At 48.0% G+C, this 23,003-nt stretch overlaps 2 protein-coding genes across 3 annotated transcripts; one reads left to right on the forward strand and one right to left on the reverse strand.

Moving 5' to 3' along the window:
- Positions 1-1,011: 1,011 nt before the first annotated feature.
- On the forward strand, positions 1,012-2,199 carry gjd6 (gap junction protein delta 6). Its single transcript, XM_047042316.1, has 2 exons — positions 1,012-1,521; positions 1,573-2,199. Exons 1-2 carry the CDS (start codon positions 1,012-1,014, stop codon positions 2,197-2,199), a joined length of 1,137 nt encoding a protein of 378 aa, XP_046898272.1.
- Positions 2,200-4,068: 1,869 nt separating this feature from the next.
- Positions 4,069-21,913, reverse strand: sh3gl3a (SH3-domain GRB2-like 3a). 2 transcript variants are annotated; one of them, XM_047042529.1, is made up of 11 exons: positions 21,705-21,913; positions 9,415-9,483; positions 9,107-9,179; positions 8,861-9,004; positions 8,249-8,382; positions 8,010-8,168; positions 7,627-7,730; positions 7,080-7,204; positions 6,572-6,604; positions 6,293-6,352; positions 4,069-5,610 (listed from the first exon to the last, which is right to left on the reverse strand). In XM_047042529.1, the coding sequence occupies exons 1-11, from the start codon at positions 21,747-21,749 to the stop codon at positions 5,408-5,410; spliced, it is 1,149 nt and encodes a 382-aa protein (XP_046898485.1). In that variant the 5' UTR covers positions 21,750-21,913; the 3' UTR covers positions 4,069-5,407. The 2 variants fall into 2 exon arrangements, with proteins under 2 accessions (XP_046898485.1, XP_046898486.1); XM_047042530.1 differs by lacking the exon at positions 21,705-21,913 and adding an exon at positions 10,137-10,725.
- Positions 21,914-23,003: the final 1,090 nt, after the last annotated feature.

Here is a 23,003-nt window from a genome sequence, read left to right on the forward strand (position 1 = left end):
ATCATACTGTTGAGCAGCAGAAGAATGCTCTATCAGCCAGCACTATCAGGGGCTCTCTAGACCAGGACACAACTGTCCTTACAGGAGGTCTAAAATGGAACTCTGAAGACAAGAGACCGAGAGGGCACACCATGTGACACATGTCAAGTGGCCATCTAGCTGGGTTCTTTGTGTGTGTGTGTGTGTGTGTGTGTATACATCACCACTCCTTGTCTGTGATGGACTGCTAGGATGGGGTGTCTCCCCAGCGGTCAGACCGCTGTCCAGAGAGTCTGGAACAGCTGCTAGAGGAGACTTCACCCAGACCGGACCCTGGAGAGAGCACTCCATAGAGGAACACTGGATAGAGAAGAACTCCATACAGGAACACTGGATAGAGCACTCCATACAGGAACACTAGAGAACTCCATACAGGAACACTGGATAGAGAACTCCATACAGGAACACTAGAGAACTCCATACAGGAACACTGGACAGAGAAGAACTCCACACAGGAACACTGGACAGAGAAGAACTCCACATAGGAAAACTGGATAGAGAACTCCATAGAGGAATACTAGAGAACTCCATAGAGGAACACCGGATAGAGAAGAACTCCACACAGGAACACTGGATAGAGAACTCCATAGAGGAATACTAGAAAACTCCATAGAGGAACACTAGAGAACTCCATAGAGGAACACCGGATAGAGAAGAACTCCATACAGGAACACTGGATAGAGAACTCCACACAGGAACACTAGAGAACTCCATACAGGAACACTGGATAGAGAACTCCATACAGGAACACTGGATAGAGAACATTTAGAACCACTGGACTGAGTGCTCCAGACTGAGAGATCTGAGAGCCAGGCTGGCTGAAGCTGGGGTCTGGCTGACTGCAGGACGGGAGCAGAGAAGGCATCTGATCAGAGCCGGAGCAGAGGGAGCATTCATCCCACAGGGCTGTTCTCAGGGGTTCTGGTCTCTCTCTAGCGGCTGGTCTCTCTCCCAGGCCACACCACCGCCACCATGACGGAGTGGACCCTGCTCAAGCGGCTGCTAGACGCCGTTCACCAGCACTCCACCATGATCGGCCGCCTCTGGCTCACCGTCATGGTCATCTTCCGCTTGCTGGTGGTCGCCGTGGCGACGGAGGACGTGTACGCGGACGAGCAGGAGATGTTTGTGTGCAACACCCTGCAGCCCGGTTGCTCCACGGTTTGTTACGACGCCTTCGCGCCCATCTCCCAGCCTCGCTTCTGGGTCTTCCACATCATCAGCGTCTCCACGCCCTCCCTCTGCTTCATCATCTACACCTGGCATAACCTCTCCAAGGTGCCCCAGGGCCAGGGGAGGGACCAGGGGCAGGGAGCCAACCCGGGAGACGGGGAGCGCGACGCGGGACGAGAGGCCTTCGACAGGAGCTGCGATTCCGACAGCTGCTCCATCCGCTCCCACAGACACCTGGGCCACAGCCTGGCTGACGTGCTGGAGGGCATCGCCACCCAGAGCCTCCAGAAGGGAGGGCCCAACACGGCCGTGTCCCTGACCCAGACCCGGCCTCGCGCCCGCCGGGAGGGCGACGGGGAGGGCCCAGGCGGGACCGGAGGGGTTCTGTCCAAGTACTACGTGTTCCACGTGTGTTTCCGAGCTATTCTGGAGGTGGGCTTCGTCCTGGCCCAGTGGGTGCTGTTCGGGTTCCAGGTGCCGTCCCACTTCCTGTGCTCCACGTCGCCCTGCTCCCAGCCGGTGGACTGCTACGTCTCCAGGCCCACGGAGAAGAGCATCTTCCTGCTTTTCATGTTCTGTGTGGGGATCTTCTGCATCCTGCTCAACTTGCTGGAGCTCAACCACCTTGGCTGGAAGAAGGTCCGCCGTGTGGTGCGGCTGAGGGAGAGCTCCTCCTGGAGGGGAAGCCAAGGCAGGAGGGGGGGGTACGAGACCTTCGCTCCCGACAGCCCCTCCCTGACCTCCTCCATGGGCTTCCGGGATGTGACCAGTACCGCCTCCCTGCCCACCCTGGACCTGGTGGTGGGTCACAGGCCGGACTGGACCTGTGCAGGAAACTGCGCCTTGTTCAAGGAGGTGGAGGCGGGCTTGGAGAGTAGGCTGCAGCCCCTGAAGATCCAGGACGCCCAGAGAGGAGGGAGGCAGACCCTGAAGAGCTCAAGGGAGGGGAGGGACGCCAAGCACCACAGCACAGAGGTCTGGATATGAAGGTTTAGTTCATAACATTGGTTAAGTTCTGGACTCAAATGACGGTTCTGGCTGTTGCCATAGTGGGGATTTTCAAGCTTTTGGGATTTTATAGAAGAGCAAAGAAATAAAAAGTGTTAAAAGTTGAATGAGTCTTAAAACCTTAAAGCAGTAATGTAAGTAATTACTTTATTAAGGGAAATGTTAGTTGTGGAACCATATATACGACAACAGCCAAGATCACGGTCAAATACAAGAAACGGAAACCTGTGTGTATCATAACCTGTTTTCTGAGCAGATGTTATATGATGTAGATCTGGCTGAAGGTCATATGAAGCTCTCCAAGTCTCTGACTCTTACAGTTAGAGTTACAGTGTTTCTGACAGTTGGAAAATACCTGATCACAAGTCTTTCACATATTTCTGGTGCTGCATTCTATTCACTAGCAAGAAAAACCAAAAGTCACTGACAAGATAACTCAGTATTTTCTTTTTCTTTTATTTACACAATATATGTATTAATATATTCATTTACAACATCTATAAAACACATTTTGTATAAATTATGCAACAGAAAAGAACATTAAAAAAACAAGTGTAATGTACAGTCAGTTTCCACTGACTGATGTGGTAACACTAAAGGAGAAAGAGATGGGAGAGAAAAGGGAGAGAAAGAGAGAGAGAGAAAAAAGGGGGGAGGGAGTCAGACAGAGAGAGAAGAGATAAGGTGAGAGAGGGAGAGAGAGAAGAGAGAGAGAGAGGGAGATAGAGAGAGAAGAGATAAGGGGAGAGAGGGAGGGAGAGAGAGAGAGAGAGAGAGAGAGAGAGAGAGAGATAGAGAGAGAGAAGAGATAAGGGAAGAGAGAGGGAGAGAGAGAGAGAAGAGAGAGAGAGGGAGAGGGAGATAGAGAGAGAAGAGATAAGGGGAGAGAGGGAGAGAGAGAGGGAGAGAGAGAGAGGGAGATAGAGAGAGAGAAGAGATAAGGGGAGAGAGAGGGAGAGAGAGAGAAGAGATAAGGGGAGAGAGAGGGAGAGAGAGAGAAGAGATAAGGGGAGAGAGGGAGAGAGAGAGAAGAGATAAGGGGAGAGAGTCTGGTTGAGTCGACCGGTATGTCAGGGCTGATGAGCCCAGCGGTAGTGTTGGAAGATGGCCAATCATCTTAGTCTGTGATGGTGCTCTCCAACACTTTACCACAAAGGGGCTTGTGGTAAACATGATGTCATTAGGGACAACAGGAAGTGGCTACACTTCTGAGGCCACTCAGTGTTATCACAGACCGACAGCAGAACAGCTCAGTCTACAGATGAGTCAATGAGGGAGTGTCCCAACTGGGACTAGATTAAAATAACCTGGAATTTACCCATAATTCTTACCATGTTCCCGAAAAACCAATAGCCAGACTAAGAAAACTTTATCATGCAAACGGTGCTTCACATTTACTTGCAGGTTAACAGTGTACTTTTCCTTTGGGTATCTTTACCCAGTGGTTTAGGTAGTGTAGCTCAACACGTATATGATTTTAATGCAACTTTAACGCATTTTGACTAAGAAAGTACGAGTGACATTTGGTACAGTTACAAACCCCAATCCTGAGGCTGGGTTTGAGGGAAAGTTCTGGGCACTAAGAAGGTACTTAGATACAATAAACATACATATTTATGGCTTTGTATAGCATTGTTGTTTGATCACAATGGGTTTTCCATCCATGTTCTTCCTTAGTCTAGTGGTTTTAACAGAATACTCTGAGTAGAATCACCTCTAAGGCTGTAGAAACTTTGGCTGGATAAAGCACTGAAGTGCTTCTCAAATAAGGTCAGGGGTCAACTGGAGACCAGAGGTAACCTTCAGGGGTTCGCCTCGATATCTACTCATACTGTTGTCATGTGGATATTGGACACCACATGGGATCTCTGGGGCTTGTGTCTCCAGACTCCCAGGTTTAAACATCAAACTACAAACCTCTGCTGTCCATTATCTACAACGGTGGACTAGCATCACATAGCAGATACAGTCATACAGTACAATGTATATATCCTAGTCCAGATCAGTCAACATATACAGTATATACCAGATAGGCTATATGGTAGGCTATATGGTATACTACAAATATCCCAGATATAACTTTACAAACTTGACTGATATGGTACAAGTATTCCATCTAATAGAAAGTGCAACGCATGAGGAGCAAACAAGAACAAGTAAGGTGTGCATGTCCATAGGTGTGCGATAGATCTTCTGAAGCTTCAGTGCAATACAGACGACATAGAGAAAGCACTTTTTACACTGTCGAGTAAGGCATTCCCCCCCATCTGACGAGATCAGGTGGTACGATCCTTACCGAGTGGTAAAGTCACTATAAGTTGGACCATGTAAACATAGAGAGAGAGAAAGAGAGGGATGTTCAGAGAGCTTCTCTGTTCCTCGGGTTTATAAACGTGTTTGACGAAACAGTCGAAAGCACAGCAGGCAGGCAGGCAGGCAGGCAGGTAGCGTTAGGCCACACCAGACAGATATATAAAGACATAGTACAACACAGATCAGCCTGAACCCAGCTACGACTCAGGCTGCCCTAACCCAGGGGACACTTACAGGACTGGCTACTGCACACCACAGGCTGTATGACGAAAGGCCTCCACAGAAATGTCTCCCTCAAGGCGGTAAAACATCATTTCTTAAAACTGAAAGTGATGACCTTTCCTAGGTTAAGACTGCAAGCATCGTTATCGTGTTTTGTTTCTTCGAAGTATCATAAGTTGAAGTTTGGAAAAAGAACATTCTTTGGGGAGCTTGGTTTGGACCTTTCTCAAACCAAGAATACTGATTTTCAAATAGAAGATTCAAAAATATATATATATGATAACAATGATTTTGTTGGATGTCTCTGGTAAAGTCCAGCGCAGGAGCATGTATAGTATGTGGAATGCTGTGTGTGAGGTCTAACTATCAGACTTGATGAGTCAATGCCTCTAGTCAGGGTCCCTGGGCTGAATGTTTGGGGCTGAAGGGCATTGGTCTGGAGGATGAGGATCAGGGATGAAGGCTGGGACAGGGTCTTTTGGCCTGTTCTGAAGGCTGAAATATAGAGTTCCGTGTCAGGTTAAGACTGGGGTCTGAAGACACCTGGAGGCTGGGCGTTGGAGGCTGGGCGCTGGAGGCTAGGCGATGGGCGCTGGAGGCTGGGCGCTGGAGGCTGGGCGCTGGAGGCTGGGCGCTGGAGGCTGGTCTGGCCTCACTGGGGCAGGGGGACGATAACCTCCACATAGTTGATGGGGAAGAAGCCAGAATCCCCGTTGATCATGCCCTCATACCAGTTCTCATCGATCTGGTTGGTGAGGATGATGGTGTCGCCCTCCTTGAAGCCAAGCTCGCCCTCGTTCTCGGGCTCGAAGTTGTACAGACACCGACAGCAGGGTTGGTCCAGCACCTCTGACTCTGGAAGAAGGAAGGATGATGGGGGAGGAGAGAGGGAGGAAGGTAGAGAGGGAGGAAGGGAGAGAGGGAGGAGAGAGGGAGGAAGGATGGTGGGGGAGGAGAGAGGGAGGAAGGGAGAGAGGGAGGAAGGGAGAGAGGGAGGAGAGAGGGAGGAAGGGAGAGAGAGGGAGGAAGGAAGGAAGGGAGAGGGAGGAAGGATGGTGGGGGAGGAAGGGAGAGAGGGAGGAAGGGAGAGAGGGAGGGAGGAAGGGAGAGAGGGAGGAAGGAAGGGAGAGGGAGGAAGGATGGTGGGGGAGGAAGGGAGAGAGGGAGGAAGGGAGAGAGGGAGGAAGGAAGGAAGGGAGAGGGAGGAAGGATGGTGGGGGAGGAAGGAAGGGAGAGGGAGGAAGAATGGTGGGGGAGGAAGGGAGAGAGGGAGGAAGGGAGAGAGGGAGGGAGGGAGAGAGGGAGGAAGGGAGAGAGGGAGGAAGGAAGGGAGAGGGAGGAAGGATGGTGGGGGAGGAAGGGAGAGAGGGAGGAAGGGAGAGAGGGAGGGAGGGAGAGAGGGAGGAAGGGAGAGAGGGAGGAAGGAGTAGAAGGAATGGAGGGGGGTAAAGAAAGATAGGACAGAGTGCTTGAGTGTTTGAGTTAAAGTGACTTTGCAGGCTATCTGTTTGTGTGTCTGTGTGTGTGTGTTTCTCACCGTGGCCATTGGTGGTAGGAGTCTCTGGCCAGGACAGAGATACAGAACTGAAGGCATCAGCTGAATGAGGTGGAGATGCAGACAAGACCAGCACACACACACACCCAGCAAAACGGAAATCAACAAACAGAAATAATAATGCAGCTGGAATGCCATGGAATGTCTATGGATAATGGAGGCTGTTGTTCACTCTGCTCACCACCAGGGGTAGTACAGACAACGCTTGGTCTAACTGCTCAAATATTAATTGAGTCGTGTACAATAAACAGGTATACCTACTTTTTCCATTTACTGTGTGGTTGATCTGGACGTCTGCAGGGGACAGTAAAACATGATTCATGACTGAAAATGAAATGTTATGGAGCGGACAGCATGCAGCACACCCGCTAACACAGGTGACAGCTAACACAGGTTACAGCTAACACATAAGACAGGTAACACAGGTGACAGCTAACACAGGCGACAGCTAAGACATAAGACAGGTAACACAGGTGACAGCTAACACATGAGACAGGTAACACAGGTGACAGCTAACACATAAGACAGGTAACACAGGTGACAGCTAACACAGGTGACAGCTAACACAGGTGACAGCTAACACATAAGACAGGTAACACAGGTGACAGCTAACACAGGTGACAGCTAACACAGGTGACAGCTAACACATGAGACAGGTAACACATGAGACAGCTAACACATGAGACAGCTAACACAGGTTACAGGGAACACAGGTGAGAACTAACGAGCAGGTGAGGTCTTAAAAGGGAGAACTGTGCTGATTGGGTACCTGATGATTTGAAGGATGAGTGGTATGACAGTCCGTTCGTCTGGGTCTTCTCAAAGGCCTCAAGGGTGCTCATGATGGACTTGGGTTTGAACTCTCTCTTGGGTCGATTCCTGGTCGTGGCTATCCTGTCAGGACAAGAAGAGCAGGGGAGGATGATGGGACATGACTAGCTGTTTCAGCGTCTAGTCAGTGCTGACCCCGGCTACACACAAGGGGCTGGTTCTGTTTGGCATCCAGCACTTAAGAGTCTCCTGTACGTAGACATGTAGGCCTACACAGACAAAGACCTGTCCCAACCCGCATGATGATAATAACAATAATAATAATCATCATCATCCTCATCTTCAACATATTATTGAAAACAAATTCAATAATCATTTTTAGGACAATTCTTTTGTGAACATACTCATTTACCTGGTGCTTTTATCCAAAGCGACATACAGTAGAGGGGGATTTGAACCTTTGAACTTCTTGATATGAAATCAAATGTTATACCACTGAGCTATAGCCATCCCCAATCCGCCCGCAGAGGTGTGAGCCGTCGTACCTGCTCTGCAGTGCCGACCTGAGCTCCTCCAGGATCTCTGCAGACTGACGGTGGTATTCCAGCGCAGACTCCACCAGCGCTGACAGCTGGCTCACCTGCTCCACCTGTGGGTGGGCACGTGAACACGCCCGCAAGCAAACACGGAACACACACACATACACGCACACAGAACATACACAACACACCCACAGAACAAACACACCCACGCAAACACCCACAGAAAACACCCACCCACAAACAAATTAAAACAGAGAGCAAACAAAGATAACGTCAAACCAAACTCATAAAGTTCCACAACAGTCTGGTAATGCCGATAGTGTCCCCCAGGCCTGCGTCGGCTGGGCCTGACTGGGTCAGAGGTGTTCACCAGCAGCTCCACTCACGTCACTCTCCAGGAAGTTGAACATGCTCCTCTCCGCCAGGTCCCTGCTCTCGTCGAACTTCTCCAGCGCCTGCTTGATCTCTTCGTCTGGGATCTTGCCCTGACGCTTCTTCTTGTAGTCGAAGTCTAACCTCCGGCCCTCCAGCTTCTTGAGGTGGTGCTGTAGGGGACACAGGGAGGACTTGGCATCGACCGCACATTCAGTATGGAACACTCGTCTTTCGTTTGTATGCCACTGACCGTGATCTCCTTCAGGTCTTTGTCTTGTAGTGTCTGAAGAGGGTCGATAAAGTTTTGTTTGACGCCGATGTCCAGAGAGTCTTTGACGTCGGCCAGCTGCCTCATGGCTTCCCCCATGTCTGTCAGCGCGCACCCTGGATGAAGAAATATACAAATCCAGTCTTAACCTAGAGTGAACCATGCCCAGACCCTGTCTTCATCACGGCAGAGACAGGGGCAGTGCTGAGGATCAGGAGGTTACTCTCTCCACCAGGGGTCAGAGTTGAGTCCCTCTGTGCCAGAGAACACAGAGGGTTCACCACCAGGGGAGAGGAAGAACCACATCAAAAGCTTTCTTTAGTGTTGCCCTCAGTGTTCACAGGGCAGAGACACTACCCTGTGAGGGGACATCACCACCACCAGTGTTTGTGTGTGTGTGTGTGTGTGTATCTGTGTGTGTATCTGTGTGTGTCAGACTGTGTGTGTGTGAAAGTACGTATCTGTGTGTGTGTGTGTCAAGGCGTGTGTGTGAGAGTACGTGTCTCTCTCTATGTGTGTGTGTCAAGGTGTCTGAGAGTACGTTTGTGTCAGAGTGTGTGTCAGAGTGTCAGAGTGTGTGTGTGTCCTACGTACCAAAGGCAGAGTCGTCTCCCAGCTCGCGGCCGTAGCGGTACATGCAGTCCCCCAGCAGCCCTTCTGTCTGAGGGTAGCCCGTGGTCTTCACCTGCCCTCGGATCTTAGACACCGTGTTCAGCATGCCCAGCTTGGCTCTGTAGGCTGCACAACACAGACAGTGAACACCCCTCGCCTGCCTGCACACCTGGGCCAGGTAGGGCACTGAGGCCCGGGGAGGGGGAGGTGCTGGGGGTGACATGTTACCTGGGTTGGGTTGGAGGTATTCTGTTGTTTTTGATAGGAGGTCGAATACTGATTTGTTGGTGACCTCGATTTTCTAAACAAGGGAAAAATATGAACATTAAAATCCAGCAAAACGTAGCATTTTTCCAGCCTAGTGTCTGATCCACAGGGTGTGTGGCTGATCACTGTGACCCCTTATCCAGCACCATGTTGGGCTCTGTGCAGGGTTAGGGCTGTGCTGTGTAGGGTTAGGGCTGTGCTGTGTAGGGTTAGGGTTGTGCAGGGCAGGGCCACGGGTGAAATGATACAAACACAGACAACATCATTACCCTCTCCATCTCCATAAACTCCTCATCCAGCTTTGTTCCTTCAGCTCCACTTATCTTCTCACTCAACAGCTGCAGAAGAGAGAGAATGAAAGAGAGAGAAAAAAGGAGTGAGAGAGACAGATAGAGAGAGAGAGAGAGAGAGAGAGAGAGAGAGAGAGAGAGAGAGAGAGAGAGAGAGAGAGAGAGAGGAAGGTTGACATATAGAAGAGAACAAGAGTGGTTACATTAATATGCTTTCCTTGTATAAGTGCTCTGCTGCTTTGGCAATGACAAATACATATTTTCAGGTAACTTTTGGATTTCGCTTTTAGAATAACATTACTTGTACAATGGTAATATGGTGGTTAGCCAAATATACCTTGTATTAGAGATCCCCGTAGGTTATATTACTTAAACTAGCTTGCTAGCTGGCGAGCGCTAATGTTATCTACCTAGAAGTTTATACTTATCCAAATGTCTAGCCACTGGCTGCGTGACCAAAGACAGGCTAGGGGAACTCATATTAATGTTAAATAACCTCGTAAAGTGACATTTTTATGCCTTGAGACCTTAACAAAACAATCACCATGGCAATGACTACACAATGGAACTTGCATTTAGCTTAGCTTAGTTCTAACAATAAGGGCCAATATATGGTTATGGTGTTGCATGACAAGTTATTGGCTATCCAATCAGAATATGCTAAATGTGTGTCATTAAACGGTTTGTGATGGTGCCCTTACATGTGTTGCAGCTGGCTAGGGCACACTCTTTTACATTTGTGTCCTGTCTCTCCACTGTCCTATCTGAGGCAAAGGCTACTATTTGACTGTAGTTCCAAATTTGTGTCCTGTTTTTCATTACTGCAGGTACATTGATGACCTCCGCGAAGCAGGACGACTGACATTATCCACCTCTGCTGCTCACCAGGCTGCTGCGCTGCTAGTTTAGCCTTCAGAGACTCATTCAGGAAGGAAGTGACATTGCTGAAGTGGTCGGTCAAGTCAAACTAGCCAATCAGCACACAGGAGGAGTGACAGACGTTAGACATTGTGGTGAATCTGGAAATGAAACTATGCCGTCGTTTCAGACAGTGACATCACATTTGTCTAGAAGAACTGAGTCAAAAGGCAGAGATTAATAACAAAGCAAAGAGCATTCTCTGACAGCCATAAGAAGAATAGAATTCTGGGCATAGTAGAACTTTGAAGTAGATCTGAAGAACTTTGCTGGCTGTCTTATAGGAAGGAGCTGTTCTAACATGAGGCTCTGCTGCACTCTTAGGCAATGTGTCATTCATTCCAGAGAAGCAGTGGAGGTTGACACTACCCATCCCCGTCCCCCCCCCCCCCCGCCCCCCCCCCCCACCCCCCCCCCTCACCCCCCCCCCTCGCCCCCCGCCCCCCCCCCCCTCACCTCCCCCGCCCATTGATGATGAATGAAACACAGCACTGATGTTGAAACTGAAAGTCTTAAAAATGAAATTAAAAAATAACAGTCAAATTCCAATTGTTGTGTTTTTTGATCATATAACAAATTATCACTCGGATTTAATGATAAAAAATATATAATTTTGTTTCATCTCCCAGATTTCCTCGGGTCCTAAAACAGGCCTGAACTGCTCTCTGTACCAGACCATACACAGGAAAGACTCGTCTCCATCAACAGGCGCCGGTCTCCAACCAATCTACAGTACAGGATTATACATGACTGATAACAGTTTAGCTGCATTCACAAACTGAGTTATCCGAGCAGATGATGACATTGTACAGGCCCTTTTCTGCACCAGAGAGATCAGTCACAACAGTAGGAAACTGAGATCACAATGGTGAGGAAATGAACCAACAGCAGCACACTCAGTTTGGCCTTGCTTCTGGTCTATTAATGGAGTACTGTAGAGAGACAGTTCTAACACCATGCAGCAAAGCGGCAAAGTCTGTCTCAGTTCAGCGAGAATGAGGAAGGCACTACTGTGGTGTCTGAGTCATGATGACACCTTTCGCCCAGAAGCACTTTGAGTGCTAATTTACTAAAAGTAGAGGTGTTTCACCTAAACATCCTCCTGATGAGGGGGGGGGGGGGGGGGGGGGGGGGGGGCAGCATGGTGCCGTCACCAGCAGAGTAGATAGAGCCATGTTAACATGTCCTGGAGCCCAGCCCTGCTGGAGCCCAGCCCTCCTGGAGCCCAGCCCTTCTGGAGCCCAGCCCTCCTGGCTGGTCATGGTCAGCAGGAGACAGCAGGCCGGGAGAGGGACCAGGACCAGGAGGCCTCATCTGGCTTCGCTGTGATGCTGTTCAGCCTAACCGCTCTTCTGTTGGGCTGAGCACAACACAGCGACACACGCTGACCCCAAGCTGACCACAAGCTGAGCAAGCCTGAACTCCAGGAAACAACGTCTGTGTTTGCTCCGAGGCCAGGGGTCAGCAGAGTCAACCGTCTGGTCACGTTCCTCAAAGCAGAACTGCTGATGCAACTGGCCAGCTCGGATACGAGCCTGAAACAGCTCAGGTCTAGTGGAGTTAGCCTGGTGTGATCAGTAGGAGTAGGAGGATACTGGCTGGTAGGGTCTGAGATAAAAAGGTTGAAAAGACACCTTGTAAATAATGTAAACAAACAGCCGATCCTTGTTTCCATTTGGCCTATACTTCCCTTTAGCAGGCGCAGAACACACACACACAGACACACACAGACACACAGAGACACACACACACACAGAGACACACACACAGACACACACAGACACACAGAGACACACAGAGACACACACACACACACAGAGACACACACACAGACACACAGAGACACACACACAGAGACACACACACACACAGACACACACACACACAGGGTTCCAGCAGTGATGGATCATGGTGAGGGTCGATGCCTGCAGAACATCAACACCATCCAGGTCATAGTGACGCAGGAAAACAGGGAGAGGGAGGGCAGGATGGAGCAGAGATGAGCAGGGGGGCGTGGAGGGGAGGAGGACAGGAAGGAGCAGAGATGAGGAGGGGGGCGTGGAGGGGAGGAGGACAAGAAGGAGCAGAGATGAGGAGGGGGGTGTGGAGGGGAGGAGGACAGGAAGGAGCAGAGATGAGCAGGGGGGCGTGGAGGGGAGGAGGACAGGAAGGAGCAGAGATGAGGAGGGGGGCGTGGAGGGGAGGAGGACAAGAAGGAGCAGAGATGAGGAGGGGGGTGTGGAGGGGAGGAGGACAGGAAGGAGCAGAGATGAGGAGGGGGGCGTGGAGGGGAGGAGGACAGGAAGGAGCAGAGATGAGGAGGGGGGCGTGGAGGGGAGGAGGACAGGAAGGAGCAGAGATGAGGAGGGGGGCGTGGAGGGGAGGGCAGGAAGGAGCAGAGATGAGCAGGGGGGCGCAGAGGGGAGGAGGGCAGGAAGGAGCAGAGATGAGGAGGGGGGCGTGGAGGGGAGGGCAGGAAGGAGCAGAGATGAGCAGGGAGACATGGAGGGGAGGAAGGAGCAGAGATGAGCAGGGGGACATGGAGGACAGGAAGGAGCAGAGATGAGGAGGGGGGCGTGGAGGGGAGGAGGACAGGAAGGAGCAGAGATGAGGAGGGGGGCGTGGAGGGCAGGAAGGAGCAGAGATGAGCAGGGGGACATGGAGGGGAGGAAGGAGCAGAGATGAGCAGAGGGGCGTGGAGGGGAGGAGGACAGGAAGGAGCAGAGATGAAGAGGGGGGCGTGAAGGGGGTGGGCAGGAAGGAGCAGAGATGAGCAGAGGGGGGCGTGAAGGGGGCGGTGGGCCACAGATTCTTTCTCAGCTATAAACACCCAACACCACACACAACCAAGCTTACCTACAGGACCATATACAGGCAGGGTCCAATTATGGTTTGTCCTGTGGGGGAATGAGTAATTTTGTGGATTGTTTAGACTCAGACTGCAGCCATCTAAGGACAGACTGCAGTCTCGTCTGAAACATAACTTATCTTACCAGGCCAAACAAGGTCAACTATTGGGAACTGGAATGTACATCAGGGTGTTCCAGTATCATCTGGATCAATAATGCTCTCTCTCTCTTTCTTTCTCTCTCAACCCAACCATTGCTGATTGTACCAGCAACTCATTAACCATTGCTTATTGGTTGAGCATTCCTCTGACGATTTGATTAGAGGAGGAAGACGCTCAAGGCCTGCTACCTGTCGCTTCACCACGAGGACGGTTAGTCCCTCACCCACACACTGGGAGAGTGTTGCTAAGACAGCATCCAGGGCAGCCTACGACAGACAGCAAGGTCCCTGTCCAGATGGAAGCTGTGAGGACGAGGATCAGTTTAACAATGCCCAGGCCCAGCAGACGCAGGGAGCCTGTGTGAGTCACGACGCCAGGCTGCAGTAATCTTGCAGACCTGTGTGGTAGGGATTAGAGAAACAATTACACACCTCTAATATATCACAATGGTGTGTGCCAGTGACCCCAGCACCCAAAAGCCAGAAGAACCTGCAAGGTGTAACCCTACAACAGAACTGTGTCAGAATCTCAGACCCCCCAGGCAACCCCCCAGGCAACCCTCTACAAAGCGAGAAAATCACTCGCACATGCGGCCAAATTTCACGCTGGGCAACAAAACATTTCCTTTAATTAGCCAATGGAAAGTAAATTGTTCAATTTCACTCGCCTGTGATAAATAATAAAGATAATAGTTTTAGCGCAGATTTCAATGATGCACCGTCGCTTGACTGCGAGTTAACATGATTAGCTGCTATGACAACAGTCGTACAATTAGTTATTTTGCTGCTGCTCAACAACAACAAAAACGGAGATTAAGAGAGTAAGGAAGAGTAATGGAAAGTCGCTAGATTTGACGCTCGTCGCTAGATTTTTGTCGCTAGGGAAGGTAAAACGCTACGTCTTTCGCTTTGTCTCACAAAAAGATCGACTTGATTACGGCACTCGTCACCCACAAAGAGATGGATGCAAATAAGCTATTTTACAATTCTAGTCTGAGCAGGAAGCGCAATTTCAGGGCAATTTAAGAATTAGGACTACTGTTCCTTGTTCAGTTTATTCTTGGTCTGCTAATCAGCTCTGCCAACTGCAAAAGAGCCTTCAGTGCCCAAAACAGAACCATCAGATGACCGCAGCAGTGTCACATCCTCACGCCTTTCAGACCTGATCCTTATTTTAACAGAAGGCCCAGAGCTTCAGCAGTAGGCCTATGAACCATTGTCAGCACTAGAGAGGTGGCTGAAGTCAAGTAGCAAGAGAAAGCCATCTGCTAAAAAATATTACATTTACATTTAGTCATTTAGCAGACGCGACTTACAGTAAGTACAGGGACATTCCCCCCAGGCAAGTAGGGTGAAGTGCCTTGCCCAAGGGCACAACGTCATTTTGAATGGCCAGAAATCGAACCGACAACCTTCTGATTGGTAGCCCGATTCCCTATCCGCTCAGCCATCTGACCCCTCACATTTTACATTTCACAGATTAAATCCATATGCAACATAAAGAATAATTCAGACAGATAATGTACTTGCATTGTTCATACATTTCATGTAAAAAGTCTGGCGAGTAAAATAAAAAATGTACTAGCCAATGGCAACTCAAGCTTCATTGTGTCCGTAGAGGGTTGCCCCCCGGCCCATTCCAGACCCCCCCAGGCCCATTCCAGACCCACTGAATTTGGGTCCTCTTCCCCTTCAACACTACTACAAGTCAGGCAGTGAGCGCTGAAGAGTCCAACTGGGTCACAGGGTAAATATAGACTCACTGATGGGGGATAGGAGCTCAACGTGGCAGACAAACCCTTTCTAGGACAGCACAGAGAGGGAATCAGTGAGTTGTAATTGTCAAAGAGACAGAGAGAAGAACAGAGAGAGAGATTTAGTAGTTATTACACTCTCACAGTCAATGACTTGACTGAGCAGTTTAAGGACAATGACAGGCTCCAGCAGGTGACAGCTGGACCGTAATTCACTGGTCCAGATTATAGAGGAGAGAGATGCTATTAATCCAGCCTGACGTCTAATCTACACATGAGAAGGACCATCATTCTCCAGAGCAGTGAAGAGAGGGCCTCCAGGCCAGGCGGCAACACCACACAACAACAGGGTCAAGCGCAAGTGAAAACTCCTGGGGTTCACAGGCCAACTGATGAACGTACTGAAGCCAGTGGCAGGTTTCTCCACTGTTCCCGTTCCGGCCATGACAGTAACAATCCCCTGCTGGAGGCCTGTAATGTTTTCAGGGTGACTACAGGACACAGAGTGTTCTAGTTCCCCTGCTGTTTCCTGGAGGCCGGGGACAAAGCAGGGCCTGTGGAGCAGAGCGGAACAGGTTGATAGGAGGGTCTGGAGGGGAACAGGTTGATAGGAGGGTCTGGAGGGGACCAGGTTGATAGGAGGGTCTGGAGGGGAACAGGTTGATAGGAGGGTCTGGAGTTTCCTCCTCTCTCCCTCTCCACTCAGCAGGACGACGGCCGAGCCAGGATTCACACCCTCAGCACTCCTGCTTCCTTCACGACAACATCAACAGCAATACAAGGAAACACAAAACCCTCCCTCTCCATCACCAAATCTACATCCCCTAGCATACATTCTACAGTCTACCTCGGACATCCAACAGTCTACATCCCATAGCCTACATCCAACAGTCTACATCCCATAGCCTACATCCAACAGTCTACATCCTATAGCCTACATCCAACAGTCTACATCCCATAGCCTACATCCAACAGTCTACATCCTATGTGTCAGGCAGAGGGAAGGAGGGGGTTCAACAGGAGCATAGGGAGGCTGTGATAAGGAGATCCCAGATGTCATGCTCAAGTGAAGAACCACTGGGAGTTAAGTTCTGGGAATACTGACCTCAGCTATCAGCTGTTTACACCACACATTACTACAGCGACAGGTCTTTCAGTATCTTAACGTTCACTGTTCACGCTGGAAATCCAGTTGATGTGGTGAACCTGCAGGAGAGACGTGTGTCCTAACCTCCCACTGTACCAGACCTTATATTCACAGCAGCATGTTTTCAGAGGGAGGAAATGAGTCTGGAGTCTGAGCAGGCGGTGGTCTCTGGAGCACGTGCAGACACAGAATAACAAGAGACAACTAAAGTTATCTGGAAGTTCAGGTAAATCCACCCCAGTTCACATAAAACCCACTGAGGAATTGCCCTAAGATCTGAGTCATTGAGCATTATACACACGGCTTGTGTGTGTAACTGTAAGTCTCTGAGCGTGTGTGTGTGTGTGTGTGTATATGTGTGGGTATGTACTCTAAGTGTGAGTGAGTTTGATAAAACAGGTGTGTTATTTTTCCTGTGTTTTTTTCCCTCCCTGAAAAAAGTGACAATGAAGGATGGTGAGTGTTGGAGACAGACATTGAGAGGGTTGGAGACTACAAAGCGATAGCAGCATTGTTTGCAGAGTCATCTCCTTGGACACTTTGTTACACAAGAGCTCCAACGCACCAAGGCTGGACTGAATTCCATTCCTTTGGCCTCCAACAAATAAGACATTAGCCAGATTGTTTATGTGTGTGTGCGTGAATGTGTAGTGATTCCTATGAGTAACGATTCCTGGTTGGAGGTAGGTGTTGGGCATTGATTTAGTCCAGTCAGCCTGAAGCTAGGCTCCCACGTGGATCTTCTGAGGCAAGTCCCACACTGGGGCCACACAGAGCAGCTTTGTCTCAGCACTCACGCTGAGCAGCTGGATAACGCCGGCTCTGTGCTCACAGGCAACAACAGCTTGTACAGTAGGAAGAATTAGAGCACAATAACAGAAACATGGTTAACTTTCCATGGTTTGGTGACGCGGTGTCACGCAGGTTATTAGACTGAGAGAAGTGTGTCATGGTGGTGACATGATATATAGTCGAACACGGAAAGGAACAAAAAGTGTTTGTTTGCAACGTGGAACCCAGTCACACGATGGGAGACTGGTGGGAAACAGATGAGCTAACCTCAGCCAATGAACACAGGATATGAAACCCGTGCTTCCCTTTGTCAGAGGCTCAATATGAAATAACAACAAGGGCGGTTACCCCACCCTGCGATGTAACTGGTGCTCCTTGCTGGACTAAGTCCCCCAACAGGACCACCTCTCCAGAGACACGTCCTACTGTGTACAGTAAGCAGGCCCACACATAGGGCCGCACCAGCTTCTCTGCACAGCAAACACTCTTCTCCAGAAATGCCCTAACAAATGTACGTGCAAAAACATGAGTTTGGTTCTTGCTTATGTTTAAAATGTACGCTGAAATTTGGCTGTCGGTGCAGTAAAACAATTTTCCTTGATAACATTTCTTGAAATAATGTTTACTTAAGCCACTAGATAAGACATGTATACTGTAAACAAGTGCAACTCATAGATTTAAAATCTAAAAACAAGATTATCGCACTCATGTGTACCCTACAGTTTTTTCAGGGAATAACTACTGTTGATTCAGGTAGAGAAAAAGGACACACCAGTCATAACTACCGCTGAAACACACACACACAGTAAAGTATTATGCTCTCCTGGGGTCAGTGTCTGACTAACTGCAATCCATCTCTTGCAGCACACCAATGACAACACAGACAACGAACCACAACGGGCTGACTGGACTAGAACACCATTTCCTCTCTGTGTAAACCAACCTGACATTCATGGGTCTCAAACCCATTAACTACGTTCCAATTCCACCTTTTTCAAAGTAATTACGTTCTTCACCTCATTGGTTTGGCCTAGCAGGGGACACAGCTGTCCATTAATGTCATTAGCTGGCACCTCGTAGGCTTGGCCCGGAGCCATGATATAATGACTCTGGCGTCAGTCGTATGTGACCAGGCCAGCGCCTTCCGTATGACAGGAGATGACAGTGTAACTCTGCTGCCAGCGGCAGCCAGACGTCACCACAGGCCTCTCCATCAGGCAGATGATAAACCGCTGAAATGTTGATGAGTTGGCTAGGAGAACCTGGCAGCCATTGAAGATGTCATTAATAACTAATGAGTTCTCTTTGTGTAGGCGTTAGCAGCAAACGGTGCCGATGTCATCCTTTCATAAAGGCTCCACGGTTGTTGGTTTTCGAGAGCATGCTGGGTACAAGGATAACTAGTCCCACTGTCATCCAGTCAGAGCTGATTGGCTGCTTATAGAACATGTGACCAACAGGTCCCACCGCGACCCAAGGTTCAAAATGACACGTGACTCTTGGGGGCTCTGTTGCACTTTATAATGGTAAAACATATGACAGAAAAGACTATATCTGGAGATTGAACCTTTGAAACAATCATTTAAGATTAGCCTACCTGATATTCACTCCAGAAAATGAAATCAAGCCCTACTGACTAATGTTTCCAATTTTGTTAAATGCCCCCCAAACAAAAGAGGTCCTATCGACTTATGGAGGATCTCGAATGCCTGTTTTCCACCCTTAGTCCCTCCATACACACAGACAGTGGAGAGATAGGAAAGGGGTTTGGATATGATGCTGCTGGCACTGTGCTCACCCATGTGACAAAAAAGAGTAACTAGATCAAGACAGGAGAGGCTGAGTGTGAATGATATCAACTGCTGCCTGGCAATGGTCTGTGAGGGGAATATTGCTACACGTAAATCCGCTCACACAATAGCCCAGCCTAGCATGGGAAGGTTTGTGGACTTCAGACTGCAAACACAACTGTTGGCTCGTTGAGTTTGAGAATAGGTCATAGTACAATAACCCGGCCATTCCCAACCTTTTCCACTTTGCGGCCCACTAGCATAGCTCAAATATTTTTTGCGGCCGGTCAACAGATCTATTCACTTATTTTGCGCTAATCACACATGTTTAACAACCGCAGCAGAGCCAAACAGTTCGCTTTCACAGGATAAATGTATTTTAACGATCGAAGATGACAAAATATCCATCAGCGCCACAGTAAGCACACATTGTAAAGAGAGGTAACCTGTAACTACCACGGCCAGGCCAGGTCTAAAACTTTTGGTTAAGTTTGAAACTTGACTTTTAATAACCAGAACAAGTTATGTTAACTCTTAACTATTGCTCTCTTATTAACCCTACACTCAGATTGTGCGGCTTCTCAATTTTTTTCATCGACCGATAATACGTCGCTCTCACTGATATCTCCATCGTTTCCAATTTTTTTTGTTAAACTAAGTAAGACATGTACATTATCCATAGGGAACAAATATGACAGACCAATTATTTCTGTGAGTTAACATTAACGACTACAAATTACATTATACAGTACATTATAATGTAGCTAAAAATAGTCAGCTAGCTAGCCTAGCTAACGTTACTGCTCAAATCCTAGATAGCTAGAGCTAGCTAGCTACTTTTACTGTGTGAGTTAGATAAACCTTATCTTAGTAACCTAATTGTTGATGCAGCTCGAACCCCTTTTCCCTCTTGCTTGAAGGGCAGAAACATAGACTCCCATGTACATCGTTGATTGTTATTTTGAGAAGACAACCCGAACTCTTCGTACAAAACGGCATTTGTGTTTGAGAACTAACCTAACTGCTTGCTACCGGAAGTTGTTGACATGGCCAATGCTGGACCTAAAGTAATGCGTGCATAGTGGATCGAAGTGGACGTATGCAAGTTAAAGCGGAAATGTCAGTTGGTCTTTCGTAAACGTGCCAAGCGTAACTATTTGCGTTTCGGTCATGAAGAATTAAAGGCAAACAGTCATTTGAAAATAAGTACGAATTTTTTGAATCATTTTTCATACTTAAGTTTTCATTGTTTTGGCGGCCAACCTGTATCACCCTAGCGGACCGCTAGTGGCCCACGGCCCACAGGTTGGGAATGGCTGCACTAAACAACAGAGTCAAGTAGTGATGGGAAGTTCGGATCATTTTACTGATTCGTTCACGAACGACATCACTAGAGTCAAGCAGCTGATACCAAGTTTGACTCTGCTGGGTGTGAACGGAACACACATGCCAGTCACAAGCAAATCCCTAGACACATTACACACACAAACACACACACACGCGTGTGCAGACACACAAGCCCCATGGCTATTTGTTTGTCTTGCAGAGGCGGTATTCCATTCTCTTGCCCATAGGTCAATAACAATGGAAAATGGTTCAGTTTGTACTGAATAACAGGAATTCATTTTATAGCCTGGGTTGTATCCCGACAGTAACCATTTTGGGAGAGAGCGAGAGAAGGCCCAAACAGAAATGAAACTCCACAGAGTGGAAAACGATCCAAAAGGCTAACTCCCTGAGCAAAACACGGTCCTAAACCAAGCAGACATATCCAAACTGACAATGCCATTCAGAATCACTGAAACACTCATGTTAACAGTAACAGAATGAGACAATATGGGACCTGGAGGATAAATCAAAGTCTTTCACTTTTGAAAATGTTGTTGCCTCTTTAGTGTCTTCTGTTGGTGCATAAGGCCGCATGGCTTCACAAAACTATGAATTCATGCTCAGAGGCCTCACATACAGCACACAGGAAATGTTGTTGATAGCAGACGATGGCATTTAACTTTTACTCAGCTGTATAATCAGATATGAACAGATATATTCAACTATGCAGTGCAGTCCTGAAATACACAAAGTCCATATTGTGATGAGAGTGTGAACTCTTCATGATTCATCCAACCTACGGGAGATAAATGACGCAATGTCTTGGTGGCTTCTGTTAATGATTGCATTACACACATCGGTACTGACACACATTTGAAATTGGTCACTGAATTCAGAACAAGGATATGAGAACAAGCTTTGTCTTTTTGTATTTACACACTCATCATGTATGTGGTCTAAGGAGACTAAGCCATGTGTCACAATTTCTCAAGTAACAGATTTGGTAACAACTTACAAGTAACAAGTTAACAAGTTCCCGACACAAACACACAAGCGATACAATGATAGGGCATGAGTTGATTAGGATACTACTGAAAGGACTTATGTTCAGTTAACTTTAGACTACAGTACCAACCACTTTCAACAACCCAGTCCACACACACGAACATTACACTGGAATCGCCTACTCAAATTCCATAATATTATTTAAAAAATTTGGGAGGGTACTCAAGTTATGTAGCACTAATGTGTTTCTCATCTGCCTCAAACGCCAAGTTTCATTTTTACAGCATCATAACATCGCTACATTCCTCCCCACGGCTGGAGATAGCGGGGGCAAGACAAAACAATAACGGTTGTTGGATGGTGAACAGGGGAGCAGGTTGTTCGTGTTAGTCGAAAGTGGTTTGGTCCACAAGAGGAATATTTGAAGCACATAATATGTTTGAATACAATGCTATTTAAACATGAATATATATGTAGCGTAAATATATCGTCTTATATAAATTATGATAACTAACGTCTCCCTACCTGACTGGCTTTGTGGAACTGTTTCTTCAGCCCGGCCACGGACATCTTTAAATCTTTGTTGGTTCACTTCTAAGAGAGATGGCTTGACACAAAATGGAGAAAATATACAATTTAAATGATAACGTAATTGTGGGTGCCAAAGTGCTGTGCTCTGTGTCCTCTGCTGTTCTCTGTATTGCAGCAGTATTCTAATCTTGCGTTGGAGGAAATGTTTTCCTGCATAGGAGAGATGTCGGGCGTTCTCACGCGTGATTGGCTGAAAAAGCCAAGTTTATGTAAATACTACCGGGAACCGAAGGCCCACGCTCGAAAACGCTGAACAGGCGCACGACGAAGAGATAATACGCGAAGGACCAACGTTGTATAAAATGCATCAATTATGATTTCATTCAATAGAACTTGTCATGTTTGATGGAAACGTTTGTACGGAAAAATATTAGGCCTACGCTTGGAACTACAGTTGAATGAAGTTAGACCCGCATACAGTCGGCTACCTTTTTAGTGCTCATTTGATAAGTTAATGTATTCGGATAACTGCTCCCATCATATTAACGGACTAAACGGAAATTGGTACGATCCAGCTTGTGTTATGATCTAGTAGATTCTATGTGAGAACGCCACCATCTAGTGTCGGAGGTCGAGAAGTGCAGTATAAAATGTTGTCTTCCTGCAGTGCCGTCAGTGATAGTTACACCATCCACAGCCTGGACATCATTTGAACATATTTTTAGAGATTTTCTGATACTGACTAACATAACGCACCAAATATTTAGCCAACAGCCCCTTTTATAGTCCAGAAATCTGGAGATTAATTTGTAATTGAAGATAAAGTGCTTTCAACACCACAAGGAGGCGCCACAGCCCAAGATGAGGAGGTGTCGCTGAAACTGGAAACTGAGACAGATCTACGCCAACACATGATAGCACCATCTCTAGTACACGACGATGCTACGGCTAACACAGGCAAGCTCATGAACATTTGGTCAACATGCAAAAAAAATGTTTTACTAATCGATGAAAACTGTGATTTATGTTATTGGGACATATACAAAAATAAAATCATATTGAGCGGTATTAATACAAACCCTTTCATTTTGATTTAATAAAATGAATGTGTTAAGTCATTTTTGTTGAGAAAAGTGTGTCTTGAGACAAAAGTACTGAGAGTGATTCTGTGCTCGCTAAGGGACTGGAGAGGGAGGGGGGAGAATGTCTTGAACTCAAAACTTTCCCTTTTCCACCCCCAGCCCGTAGAGTATTAGGAGGAACAGAAGTCATCTGCTGTCCATCTGGCTGTGG

This window comes from Hypomesus transpacificus, chromosome 19 (genome assembly GCF_021917145.1).
Source record: "Hypomesus transpacificus isolate Combined female chromosome 19, fHypTra1, whole genome shotgun sequence".
Taxonomy (NCBI): Eukaryota; Metazoa; Chordata; class Actinopteri; order Osmeriformes; family Osmeridae; genus Hypomesus; species Hypomesus transpacificus.

Bases quoted from the DNA above. Each gene is read 5' to 3' on its own strand.
- gjd6 (XM_047042316.1), top strand. From the start codon at position 1,012: ATGACGGAGTGGACCCTGCTCAAGCGGCTGCTAGACGCCGTTCACCAG. The intron at 1,522-1,572 runs GTGTCCCTGACC...GGCGACGGGGAG, and splicing joins AGGGAGGGCCCAACACGGCC to GGCCCAGGCGGGACCGGAGG.
- sh3gl3a (XM_047042529.1), bottom strand. From the start codon at position 21,749: ATGTCCGTGGCCGGGCTGAAGAAACAGTTCCACAAAGCCAGTCAG. The intron at 7,731-8,009 runs GTGAGTGGAGCT...GCCCACCCACAG, and splicing joins TCAACTTCCTGGAGAGTGAC to GTGGAGCAGGTGAGCCAGCT. The intron at 6,605-7,079 runs GTACCCAATCAG...TGTCCCCTGCAG, and splicing joins CTCATCCTTCAAATCATCAG to ACGTCCAGATCAACCACACA.